Here is a 10,835-nt window from a genome sequence, read left to right on the forward strand (position 1 = left end):
TTTAAAAATAGTGGGTTTGTACATTTAGTCCTTCTCAGGCAAGTTCGGGGGTTTAGTGTTGCCAGAGCCGACGGGAACAACGCTCCGCAACACTTTTTTTTTCACCGAGTGAGGATTAGAATGCAGTTCACATAACCTGGTTGACATTAATATAAATGCTATAAGATCTTCTCATTACTAAAGTGTATGTCATAAAAAACTAAAGTAATGGTCAAAGTTGTCACAGTGAAATTTAATGTGTGCTGATGGATTCACATCATCTACTCATGCAGTAACATAACAAGGTAACGTGCCTTTTTACTAATAAAACTCACAGTGGTTACAAAACCAGCCACAACTCAGCCCTGAGCAAAGTGACCATCCACTATTGACCAATCAGTGGACTGCAGTGTTCACAGCTCCACCTTTTAGTACCAGATCTGTGTGCTAGATCCCAAAAAATGGGGATGGTACGGAATGGTTCCACAATGGAAATGAAAAATAAGCGTACCAAACTGAAGTGTACTGTACCGTACTGCTCGGTAGAAACAGGGCTATAGTCTTAAGAAATAGATTAAGCTAAAGTGATGTATTTTCAACTTTCTTGAAAGCAAAGTTCCTCGATTTGTTCTTACCATGTTCCTTAAAAATAGGAGAATCTTATATAATAACTTAAATCCCTTTTGCACACATTTAATATGGATTAAGTAAACCATTAATACAGCCAGCCCCAAAACTAGCCTAAATTATTTTCTAGGGGAGAAAGTGGCCTCAAGGCCACTGACAGACTGAATCTTCTATTACTGATAGAGGTGCAACAAATAATCTACAGTCAATCATTTAGATGTCAACTATCAAATAAGTCATCAACTAATTTGATAAGTCTGTTTTTATTAAATAGTCAAAATTTTCTAATACCAGCTTCTCAAATGTGAATATTTCCTGGTTTCTTTACTTCAGTAAACTAAAGGTCTTTGGGTTGTGGGCAAAACAAGGCATTTTTTACCATTTTCTGACACTGTACAGACCAAACAACTAACTGACTAATTGAGACAATAATCAACAGATTAATAAACAATAAAAATAATCATTAGTTGCAGCCCCACTCTCTGATCACAGTTTATTCTATGGTAGGTTATTAGGTTTGCATTTTGATATTGTTTTAAAGTTTTATTCTTACAGGTCACACAAGTGGATTTACACTCTCAAATAGCAATCTAATGAAAAGCAAGAATGATTAGACACAAAACAACTTGGTATTATATATTCATTCTCAAAGATGGAGTCAATTTTAAGATTATATTGGGGAGCTGCTCTTCAAAATCAGAATTTTCTAAACTTCCAAAAGGAATCAGGCCTCTCAAGCTGTCTCCTGCTGTGGTGTTGTGCGGCGTGATGAACGGTGGCCTTGTGAGGAGCAGTGTGGTGTATTATACAGTGTGTCCCAATAAATCAGGCAGCCTGCTGTCCTTTCTCAAGCAGCAGCAGAGCCAAGCCTTTGTCTGCCATCAACCCGCACCAAACAGACAAAACACAGAGAGACAGACGAAAGAACAGAGAGGCGCAAAGGTACACAGAGATACTGGAGGGAAACACACACACACACACACACACACAAACTCACACAATATTCCCTGATTGCACTGACTATACAAGGGATAATGCGAGGCAGATGGTCCAAGATACTAATTAGAAGCCTGTTTGCCTGTCTTATCATTACATCTATGTGTTGTAGAAGTGCTTCCTGCTTTGTTTACAGCGGTGAACGAGAGAAGACTGCAAACCTTTTGACTTTCTTTAAGATCTGACAGAAACGGACTCAAAAGAGCCCTGTGGGTAAATGAAAGCAGAGATGGATAACAATGAATGTTATATTCCTTTCAGAGCGACTGCCAGCACTAATATATAAAATACTAATATATACATTTCATTTTATTACACTCTGTTTCTGCCCTTTCAGCATTTTCATTCCTGGCACTCAAGTTCTTGCATAATGTTAAACACAACTCACACTCCCTGTGTCAAAACATTGGCGTAACATATGAGAGAAACAGATGGACGACTGTGAGGAGAATATAAACAACGTGCAAATCAATTTTGAAGGCTCGGCTGAGGCTCCACCTGAGAAGACACCGTCCACACACATGCACATACATCTTAAGCCCCTCTGACATGCTTTACCCACAATGTAATTAATTGCCGTACATTAAATCACTGCAGTGAGGTGAAATGAGGAAAATAAAGAGGGAAGTCATGCCCTCTACGCGCTCCTGAAAACCCAGAGCCCACGCAGACAGGTCATCAGACCAAGGGTGAGTCATGGTTGCTGTTTTTTAAAACCAATTCCTGGAAGTCATTTTAACTTTATCCATTGTGACAGGCCTTAAAAAGGCTAACCGAGACTGCAAGATACTGCACCACACAAAACAAGTAGCAGACCATGGAGAGTGTTGACGTGCAGCTCCCCGGTCGATCAGTGCACATAACAGCATTTAACAGCTAAAAGCACCAGTAAATGACTGTGAATCTTACTGTCGTGTCTCTTTTCAATGAATTCCTAAGCAGATAGTGATGACTGGCAACAGCTCAGGGATAGCATCTCATACAGCAAGAGGTCTGTGGGGTTAACCCCTGTCAAAACCAAGCTGTCAGCACTCATAAGCAATGGGCCGGTGGTGGTAGTAGGAGTAAACAGAGCTGACGTCAGAAGACGGGCTGAAGATGCCTCTGCTGAGCTCGTGCTTCTGCATGTCCTCCAGCTGCTGCCGCTGAGCATAATTTCACCAGCTGTGTTAATAAGAAAGCCATAAAGCAGACAAGAAATCCTGCAAGTGCATTAAGGATCAATCTAACTGCATGGAAAGGCTTAAATCTTTGCAGGCACATTACTCAGGAGGCCCACCCTGCACTGTCCTCTCTACTCTGCTGGCTGCTGAAGAAGGGTTTAAGAGGGGATAGGTTGTTGTTGGACAAAAATTGGCGTTCCCATCGTAACCTCATGTTGCACTGGTTTCACACATTAAGGGGAGGAAGCTATGAGTCAGGATATTACCAGCTCACAGCAACCGAGGATGTTTTTCATTCAGTAAACCTTACACACACACAAACACAGCAGTAGAGCTCAACCGATACTTGTGTTTTGTTCAGGAGCAGCCAACATGACATGGAAGCCAATGGCATATTTATATTATTGACGTTGTGAAAAGACATAAAGGAGGAGGAGGAGGAGGAGGAGGGTCAATTTTGTAATGTATTATTTATCATTTATTGTCTATCGTGGTAATCATGTTATCATTTTGTTAAACCTGAAGCCACCTTGAAGACTGATATGATGGACATCTGCAAAACAACCTGAAATGTGATTTTACCCACCTAAAAGCATATCGTGATGTATGGTCAATCTTAGAAGAAGGCCGTCTGGTCATCATTATTTTTATTGTCTTGGCTGAGTATCAGTCCAATACCACTGCTCTCTAGGGCTGCACTATACGAGGAAATGTTATATATGCAATACCGTTGTTAAATATTACAATAACATCTACTTAAGGTCCAGTGTTTAGGATTTAGGGGTATATATATGCAAGAAATTGACTAAAATATAAGAACATATTCCTTTGTGTATAAAAATACAAAATAAGAATCTCTGTGTGAGCCCCTTACATCAACATAGGAAGCTGGTCCTTGTCCACAAAGTCTGCCATGCTGCACCGCCATGTTTCTACAGTAGCCCAAAACAGACAAACCAAACACTAGATCTAGATAGGGCTAGTTGCATTTTTGCATCATCCACCATAGTTAGTAACCCCTCTGCAACGAGCATAGCTTATTCAGTCTGTTTCTGTCTGGTTTTAATCAGCCGACCCATTTGTTTTGGAGAGGCGGAGACCTCTGTGGATAGTTCGGCTATTGCTAAAAACATCCTGAGCAATGAACACTGAAGAAATTCTAACCGGGAAAAGTTTCAGCTGGGTGCAGTGTAAAATCTTCACCACTAGATGTCATTTTTCATTCATTTTACTTAAAGGGCCAGTGTGTAAAATGGGTTGAAAACCGTTGAAAACAGTGACATCAGTGGTCAAATTCTAGATTGCAGGGCTCTCTCGCTCACCCCTCCTGTCGGGTAAATGACGGTGGCCTCGTAGGGACAAAAAGCCTTGCGCACGAGTTTTTCAGGAGTAGGTCTATCTAGCGACGAGGTGAATGTTTATTTAGAAATCTAAGCCATGTTACGATATTGTAATGAATCCCTCACGAGCAGGAGACCAGAGGAGCGTTTGGGAAAAAGGCCAGTTTATTTGAGCACTCCAGAAACTCCGGTAACACTCCACTCCATCCCAAACTCTGACTCTTCTAGCGTAACAGACACACTTAATAACTTTACACACATACTCGTTTAAGATACTAAGTGGGGACCCCCCTCCCCTCTCTGCTCAATCTCCAGCCCGCACACTGACTGACAGCGTAGCCAGTAAACAGAGCTCAGCTGTTTATTTAGCCTAGCAATATCTCCGGACTATAGTAGCTGCAATGGACGACTTTGAACGTGATTTTGAAGAGTTTCTTGTAGCGGACACAGACCCAGAGCCATACCTGTTTGAGCCGGAGCATACAGATGAGGAACTCCATGTGTTTGATGCTGAGCGGGCGAGAAGAGAGGCTGAATGCACACAATGGGATTCGGTGCTACTGCTACCATTGTTGGGGAGATATATCATCAGGAGGAAAAGCGCTGCAGAGAGTGCATCACAAGGAGTGAAGTTGCGTCTTCTTTTCCTCACAGATGATGGTTCGGGTTCATTCTCTCCTGCTGCGTGGTAAGTGTGGTCCATTCGCAAACTTTATAACTAAAAAAACTTTTCACTACTCTCTATCGATGAACTACTAACACTCTCTGCTGTTTCTTCCTCCTTCTTCTTTCCTCCCGCTGTCTTCGTTGGTTCATTTATACACACAAAACGCATTCTCTGGCTGGCTGGATTGTCCGCTCGGTCTGCCGTACATACATGGCGGCGCAAGATGGCGACCTCTCTAAAGCAAGGCCCTTGATATATATATATATATAAAAGCATAATTATAAGGCTACGAAAACCAAACGAATTTTATTTTATAGCGATCATACACTTGTATAAACATATTAATGGGTAGAATATTCAGATTCAGATTCAGATTGACAATAAACCATGCCAAATATTACACACTGGCCCTTTAACTGCTTATCCTGGGCTGGAGCCTATCCCAGCTGACATTGGGCGAGAGGCAGGGTACACCCTGGACAGGTCAGCAGACTATTGCAGTGGTGACACATAAGCCCCCTTTACACTGCCAGATTTTCCGTGAATGTTGGGCCGTTTTGCCGGCCAGCTGTGAGCGTTTATACACACACAGAGGGGGAATGGAACGCCTCGGAGGGTAGTCATATTGGCGGAACCCTTTTCGTTTAAACAGACCGAGACGGCCTTCCGCAACGGGAGGGGCTGTTGAAGACTTGTGGGAGGAGCTGTTGATGACGCCGCACCAGTGTTGCCAACTTAGCGACTTTGTCGCTATATTTAGCGATTTAGGGTTTTTCAGACCCCTCTAGCGACTCTTTTTCAAAAAAGCGACTAGCGACAAATCTAGCGACTTTTTCTGATGTTATTGAAGACTTCTGGAGACTCTGTTGTGAGAGCACGTATCATTCTTAGTCTTCTCAACGGGCAGCGGATGCTACCGTGGGCTCCTCTCTCGCCCCAAAGCACTCACAGACGGCCCAGTCCTCCCTCCTAGCAGCAGTCAGAGCAGGAGACGTTAACCCCTCCACGTCCAGACTGCAAGTGAATCGCACATGCGCGGAACCGCCGCTGGCTGATCTATCGCTCTGATCCCGACCTGGCTTACAGTCAGGCTGGGATGTAAATGTAAAATTTTCTTTGTCTAATATAAATCACTGAAAAAAGGTTCATTTGTCGTTCTTAACATATTCAGGGTGTTTTTTTACTCAGTTTTTGTCTCTCCCACGATGTTATTCCTCTCTCCTACAGCATCCATTACAATTACATGCATATGGACAATTATGCAAATTAGGCGATGACGTCATTTAGCAAGTTCTAGCGACTTTTAGGACAGCCAATAGCTACTTTTCTTACTGAGGAGTTGGCAACAGTGCGCCGCACGTGCGACCCACTGGCGGTGGATAAACAGGAAACAGTTGATAGCAGGAATTAGCGAGCAGCTAGTAGCAAGAGGGAAACGCAAACCTGACAGACACTGTAAAGATGAGCAACTGGGGAGACAAGGCATTACACACCCTCCTTGCCCTCGCAAACAAAGAGGCCATTAACCGTCATTTGACGGGGACGGTGAAGAACGGGCCGATTTACGAGAGAATCGCCGTCTGACTGCCGCCACCTGACTAGCCGCGGCTTCCCTCCCACGTCACTGTTTACGTGACTACACTATCTATCTACACCTTTTGTTACTTGCTCACACCCCCCATTGCCCCGAAAAAGGCGCATTCTGTATAAACAAAAGTAGGTAGGCCGCAATTTTCCGCCCTCCCAAATTTTGTTTTCATGCTGCCAATGCTGAAAAAAGACTGATTGGGCTGTCCTGCAAATTTGCACAATTCCTATCTAAAAAGGGCTATAGAGACAGACAGCCATTCACACTCACATTCACACCGACGGTCAATTTAGAGTCACCAGTTAACCTGCATGTCTTTGGATTTTGGGAGTACCCAGAGAGTACATGGGGAGAACATGCAAACTCTGCACAAAAGGGCTCCCACACCCCAGGGTTCGAATCCTCACAGTGGAATTGAACCAGGAACCCTCATGCCATGAGGCGACAATGTTAACCACTGCCCCAACCTGCCTAGATGCCACTAAATCCCCCTAAAACTGACACACTGCACATTTGAGGTTTATCGTGCAAGCTGACATCATGGTAAGGCTTGGCGATATGGAGAAAATCATATTCCACGATATATTTTAACAAATACCTCAATATTGCGATGATATTGCAAAACGTCTACAGGTATCAGACAGTTAAATCTAATGCTTTTTAAGACCTGTTATGGACACCTTTTAACCAAATCACAGGCATGGCAGGTAAGCACCGCAGGCAAGTGGTATATATGTGGTCTTGTGCAGAGCTAAGTGTTATGTAGGATTATGGTTACTGGAGTGAGTTAAGTCAGTCTACATTTTGCCAACAGGTAAGTGCAAATATGAAGCAAAGTGACAGTGTTATAGTTTTTTAAAGAGTTGTAACATTAGAAATGTGGACTTTAACATAGAAAGGCTTCACTCACTTTCACAAAAAGAAATTCAAAATGGATAAATGAAATTAGATAAAATGTTTGTAGTTAAGACCTCACAAACTCTAATTTAAGACTAAGAATAATTATTGACTTTTAATGCCTTCTATTTAACATTGAATTTAAGGACCTGTAGACACCATGTATTGCAGGGCTGACTAATAGAACAGCTAAAACAGTCTGGTAAAAGGGGTCTACATAAATCACTTTACTGTAATGAAGCCTTTAAAACCAGTAAAGACAACACTTGTGATACCACCATATTCAAAATCTGAGGCAATATCTAGTCACACATCACGATATCGATTTAATATCGATATACTACCCAGCCCTGGTGATGACAGTTTAAAAAATGATATTGTGCAGCCCAAGTGTAGCTCATATTGAGTCTTTTTTTTTATGTAAGGTAATATGAGGCCAGCTCTAATAACTGATCAGTGGCTGGCCATAACTGAATGAAAGTAACTGATGAAGGAAACACATGATTTCATAATGGCGTTGACAAAGAAATGGTCTTAAATGCACGTCGGTCACATTGTGGCCAGTACCTGATCTGTTTAATAAGGTCAACATCTGCGCCAATACCAGCACATCGTAATGGGTGCATCCCTAATTCACTCAATAATCTGTCCAATTAAAGATCCCTGAGGAACCAAGGAAGAAGGAGATCTGGTATAAGCCAAATCTTAGAAATTACATTCACATCATTACTGAACCATAAATATAATCTAACTGAAAGAGGATGAGGTCCCTGTGTGCTCCATCAGTAGTTACACAGAAGATACTCATTGTGACTGAAGGCAACTCCAGGATCATGGGGGGTTTTCTTTGGAGCTGGGAGCACATCCTCCATGTTTCACACCAGTAACACTACTAAAAGACAGTATAGCGACTGTTGTAAACACTCAGTCAACCAGTGCAAACAAAAAAAACAAGCATTCACTCTCAGTGAACCAGTTCATGTATCTACACAAAAGACTACAGTCCAAGAGCACAGCTTCCTGCTCCTATAGTCTGACGTAGGCGAGTACTCAGAGTGTACATATGTCTCCTCCACCAAATATGTACTGTATAGCTCAGGTGCTGCTGCTGCTGGGCTCATGTGCTTAAGAATGGATGTGCTGACTGTGAGAAGAAGGAGGTGGAGGAGGAGGAGGAGGAGACTCTGCTACTGTAGCAGTGCATCAGCAGAGGTGAGACTACAGCCACTACATCACAGTTTGCAGACTGGAGGGAGGTGATGGAGCCCCTGTTAGATACACACACTTAACACTCGCCTAAACATCTTGTTGTCTTCTGCTGCTAAAACCAGAGTGTTTTAAAGCCGTCCACAGTGGGGTGGTGTAAACAGCCACAGGAGAGGGAAAATGAGGTGATGCAGCCAAATCAGTGCACATGCAGACTTGTCTTTTGCAGTCAAGCCTTTCCCTCCCATGCATTTATGGTTGAAGGGCAGCTATGTCGGCCAACCTTACCCCAGCTGCCTCTCATGCCGCCAGAGACACACAGACCTCCAGTGGGCTACAGTATGTGTGTCATTAGTGCTGACCCAGATGCTCTGAAACACTGACTGTCCTGTGACTGCTCTGCATTTCCCCCAGAATAAAAGTCCCCTCAGCTCATTACACTGAATAATAACCTCCATCATGGAAATGAACGCAAAATGAGATGCCCAGTGCAGAACAAAGGGGGAGTGAAGTTGAGGTGCAAGACAAAGTTGAGGCTGAGATCACATCCAGCTGCAGAGGAGAGGCAGAGGCTTGAGGTATGTGCAGTGCAATCTGATGATCACAGAGACAAAAGAGTTGACTGGCGTCAGGTGGACAGATTAGAAGGTGACAGGGAGTTACATCACGTACAAGCAAACCCCTGCGCATTCCAGCATCAACACAATCTCTCATACAATATATCATGCCAGTGCGGTCAGTGAGGGGAACCAATCCTGGATAATAGCCGTTTGGACACACTCCCCTGACTGCGCAAATTCCAATGCAATAACAACCCTCTTCATGGCACAGCATTTGTGGACAGCTTATGGATCACATGTAGTTTTTGTTTGACTATAAATGACACAGCAAGCTACAGAGGCATCCACACAGCCTGTAGGCTATGTGTAATGAGCAGCATTAGATGTGCGGATTACAAAACGCAGCCTGTGTGAGACAAAAGACCCATTTTCCGCCGACTGTGATCCAACTCCTCACAATAGATGTGACTGGCAGTGTGGATGTGACAGAGGTTAATGCAACACATCAGCATGTGTGTGTTGTTGGGAGCAGACAGCTCGGCGGTGTGCTTACCCTCTGCGGCCAAAGCGCACCGGACAAGAAGTAAAAGCGTCCCCACAGACAGCAGACAGTTCGCAAGCATCCCCGCTGCTCCGACTCGCCACCTGGTCCTCAAACACCTCCCCTCTCCTCCGGCATCGGTCCTCCGCGGCGAGCACCCACCGGGCTCCGCTCCGCCGGCTCCCACCACTTTGGGGTGACCTGTCCGCCCACTCCTCACACCGGGAGCCATATCCAGTGGATAAGTTGCTGAAGTTTCGGTCGTAAATAATACATTGGATCAATCCTCGTGCGTGAACGGGAAACACAGCGGTCCCGCGGTCTCGTCGTGGTGTCCAGGGCTGGAGGGGGGGAGACGGGGACGCGGCGTTGAAGGGAAATTAAGAAATGCGCCCTATCGCTCCTCCGCTCCGCTCGGTCCACCCATCATCACCGAGTGGCGCAGGGAGGCGCGCACACTTTGCCAAAGGTTTGACATTTAGCTGTTGGCGGTAAACTGCCTCGCACTGACCTGCTCCGCGTGCGTGACAGACATTTGAGTGGGCTCAAGAGACAAGTAGCCACAAATATAAAGATAAGGACGCAGCTGGGTCACAGATTTAAAGTCAAACACCCCTCTGGTCTAACTGAGCAAATTAGCCTCTGTGCTGTTAATTGTCGGGAGAAAGTCAAAGCGAGCAGACTGTAGGGCGACCTCTGCTGGAGGAGTGACGCAACACACATGTCCATATGCAGCAGGTCACATCTCAGACTGCTCACACATATGGCGGATACATATACAAAGGGTGACTTTACGGTTTTCCTTTAACTCCACTAAGAGGTATATACAATGTGTCCACATGGCTACAGTAATTACTACCTGAATATCTGACTGAGTAGATACAAGAACGGCTGCTGTACCTCCTCACCGCCACAAGATGTCAGCACAGACCCGGAACTACAGGTGCATGTTAGGGGCTGCAGGGTAGTGTAGGAAATTAGAGTAACCTCGTTTGACTGGCTTCGTTTTATAATCACAATAATGACTTAATGACTTCCTTATAATTTCTGCAATGCCTGTGTATTTATAGCTTTTCTCAAGGCATGTGCAATACATTATATAACCTGTTGTTTTTTGTTGTTGTTGTTGTTGTTGTTGTTGTATGTATGTGTTTTGTTGTGGTTTACCAATGCTTCATGTTGATTGTAGCTGGGTATTGCATCCAGGTACAATTAGATATATCTTATCATATCTTATATTTAGCAATAATAATAACACTAATAACCATTTT

At 44.0% G+C, this 10,835-nt stretch overlaps 1 protein-coding gene across 1 annotated transcript in view; it reads right to left on the reverse strand.

The window, feature by feature from the left end:
- The window catches only part of kiaa1549lb (KIAA1549-like b), a 91,033-nt gene extending 80,799 nt beyond the window's left edge, over positions 1-10,234 (reverse strand). Inside the window, exon 1 of the mRNA XM_033627349.2 lies at positions 9,577-10,234. Coding sequence (XP_033483240.2) covers positions 9,577-9,796 — 220 coding nt within the window. The 5' untranslated portion in view covers positions 9,797-10,234. The remainder of the gene's footprint in view (positions 1-9,576) is intronic.
- Positions 10,235-10,835: the final 601 nt, after the last annotated feature.

The sequence above is a fragment of the Epinephelus lanceolatus genome, chromosome 2 (genome assembly GCF_041903045.1).
Source record: "Epinephelus lanceolatus isolate andai-2023 chromosome 2, ASM4190304v1, whole genome shotgun sequence".
Taxonomy (NCBI): domain Eukaryota; kingdom Metazoa; phylum Chordata; class Actinopteri; order Perciformes; family Serranidae; genus Epinephelus; species Epinephelus lanceolatus.